Raw genomic sequence first — 1,926 nt, forward strand, 5'->3', positions numbered from 1 at the left:
AAGTGCTTTTTTGTGTAGATGTAGTTTGTTGTTTCTACTTTTTTTTTTCTTTGTAAATTTAAAAGAAATTGTTGTATAACAGATTTTGGTGAATGATTGATGAACATGCTGATTTCACACAAATTTGTGCATACTCTTGATTATCAAATGGGACCCACTGTCTATCAGGGGAAACATGCAAGCATAAAAAGAAGAGGACTTTATATTGATCCATGTGGCACTCCATACTTTTTTCAAACTGTCCAAGAGAAATGTCATAGTGTATTTTGTCATAATGTCTAATAGCACCTGAAGAAATGCATGTAGCCATGAATATATGCCAAAAAACGTTAATTAGTAGCTTGTATATGCACAGTTTCTGTACTACAATGGAAATTAAATCCTGATTTAAATTGTTCACAAATACAGTTTCTCTCCTAAAATCATAGCTGAGAGGAAAATATTTTGGCAAATGTGAGATCTGTAATTAACCAGTTCTCCTGAGTCAAGCTTTTTCATAAGGGGTTTGATAACTGCCAGCTTGAAAAGTATTTGGGACATTTTCTAAAGAAAGTGAAGAGTTAACTATAGAGGACTACAGGCAGCACTTCTTTCAGTAGCTTAGTGGGTAGTGTTTAGCACACATTTTGTTGATTTTGATGCTTTACATGTCTAAGTGGGATGTCTTGCTTTGTGCCATTAAAAAACTTGTATTGGTCTCTTTTTGCTTTAGACCTGATGCCGCTGAAAAAGGAGAGTCAAGAACTAAATGAAATGGAAGACAAAGTTCAGTGTGAGGAACATCATAATTTTACAACTGGAGAAAATTTGTTTAGTTCCTCACAGACTAAAAAGACTACAAGAAAAAGAGCTAAAAAAGCAGGAGCCAGAAGTCATTTCACCTGCCAACACTGTGGAAAAAATTTCACTGAAAAAAGAAGCCTCGAAGTCCATATGAGGATTCACACTGGAGAAAGGCCTTACACCTGCCAACAATGTGAAAATAGTTTTATTCGAAAAGGAGACCTTAAAAACCACATGAGCGTTCACACTGGTGAGAAGCCTTATACATGCCCTCAATGTGGAAGGGGTTTTACACGTAAACAAACTCTTAATGCCCACATAAGAATTCACACAGGAGAGAAGCTATACACCTGCCAACAGTGTGGAAAGAGTTTCACAGTAAGAGGAAACCTTGAAGTCCATATGAGAATTCACACAGGAGAAAAGCCTTACACCTGCCAACAATGTGGAGAAAGTTTCATTAAAAATGAAACCCTTAAAGTCCACATGAGAGTCCACACTGGAGAAAACCCTTACACCTGCAAACTGTGTGGAAAAAGTTTAGTTAAAAAAGCAACCCTTGAAAGGCACATGAGGATACATACCGGAGAGAAGCCTTACACCTGCAAACAGTGTGGAAATGGTTTCATTCGAAAATCAGACTTTGAAAACCACATGAGAATTCACACTGGAGAGAAGCCTTACACATGCCCTCAGTGTGGAAGGAGTTTTACACGTAAACAAACTCTTAAAGCCCACATAAGAATTCACACAGGAGAGAAGCCATACACCTGCCAACAGTGTGGAAAGAGTTTTACTCATCAAGGAAACTTCAAAGGCCACATGAGAATTCACAGTGGAGAGAAATCTTTGACCTGCCAACAGTGTGGAAAGAGTTTCAGAAGTAAAATATCCCTTAATAACCATATAAGGTTTCACTCGATAGAAGGAATTTATGTCATCAGTGTGGAAGGAGTTTCACAGAAAGGAAGCACTGTAAGAAACGTGTAATAACTCGTATCGGAAAAAAATAATTAATTGTGCCATCACTGTGGAAAACTGGAAAAACAGACAAAGCAAACCTTGAGATTTACGTGAGAATTCACAGTGAAGAGAAGCCTTTCACATGCCATCACTGAGGAAAGAGTTTCAGATCAAAAGAAA

The 1,926-nt window shown here is 37.5% G+C and overlaps 1 protein-coding gene across 1 annotated transcript; it reads left to right on the top strand.

The window, feature by feature from the left end:
• Positions 1-717: 717 nt before the first annotated feature.
• LOC107580410 (gastrula zinc finger protein XlCGF8.2DB-like) lies at positions 718-1,884 on the top strand. Its single transcript, XM_016266122.1, has one exon. The coding sequence runs from the start codon at positions 718-720 to the stop codon at positions 1,771-1,773; it is 1,056 nt and encodes a 351-aa protein (XP_016121608.1). The 3' UTR covers positions 1,774-1,884.
• Positions 1,885-1,926: the final 42 nt, after the last annotated feature.

Source organism: Sinocyclocheilus grahami, unplaced genomic scaffold (assembly GCF_001515645.1).
Source record: "Sinocyclocheilus grahami isolate Dianchi unplaced genomic scaffold, SAMN03320097.WGS_v1.1 scaffold32898.1, whole genome shotgun sequence".
NCBI classification, from domain to species: domain Eukaryota; kingdom Metazoa; phylum Chordata; class Actinopteri; order Cypriniformes; family Cyprinidae; genus Sinocyclocheilus; species Sinocyclocheilus grahami.

What these genes read in the sequence shown, in the direction of transcription:
- LOC107580410 (XM_016266122.1), top strand. Translation starts at nt 718, where the DNA reads ATGCCGCTGAAAAAGGAGAGTCAAGAACTAAATGAAATGGAAGACAAA.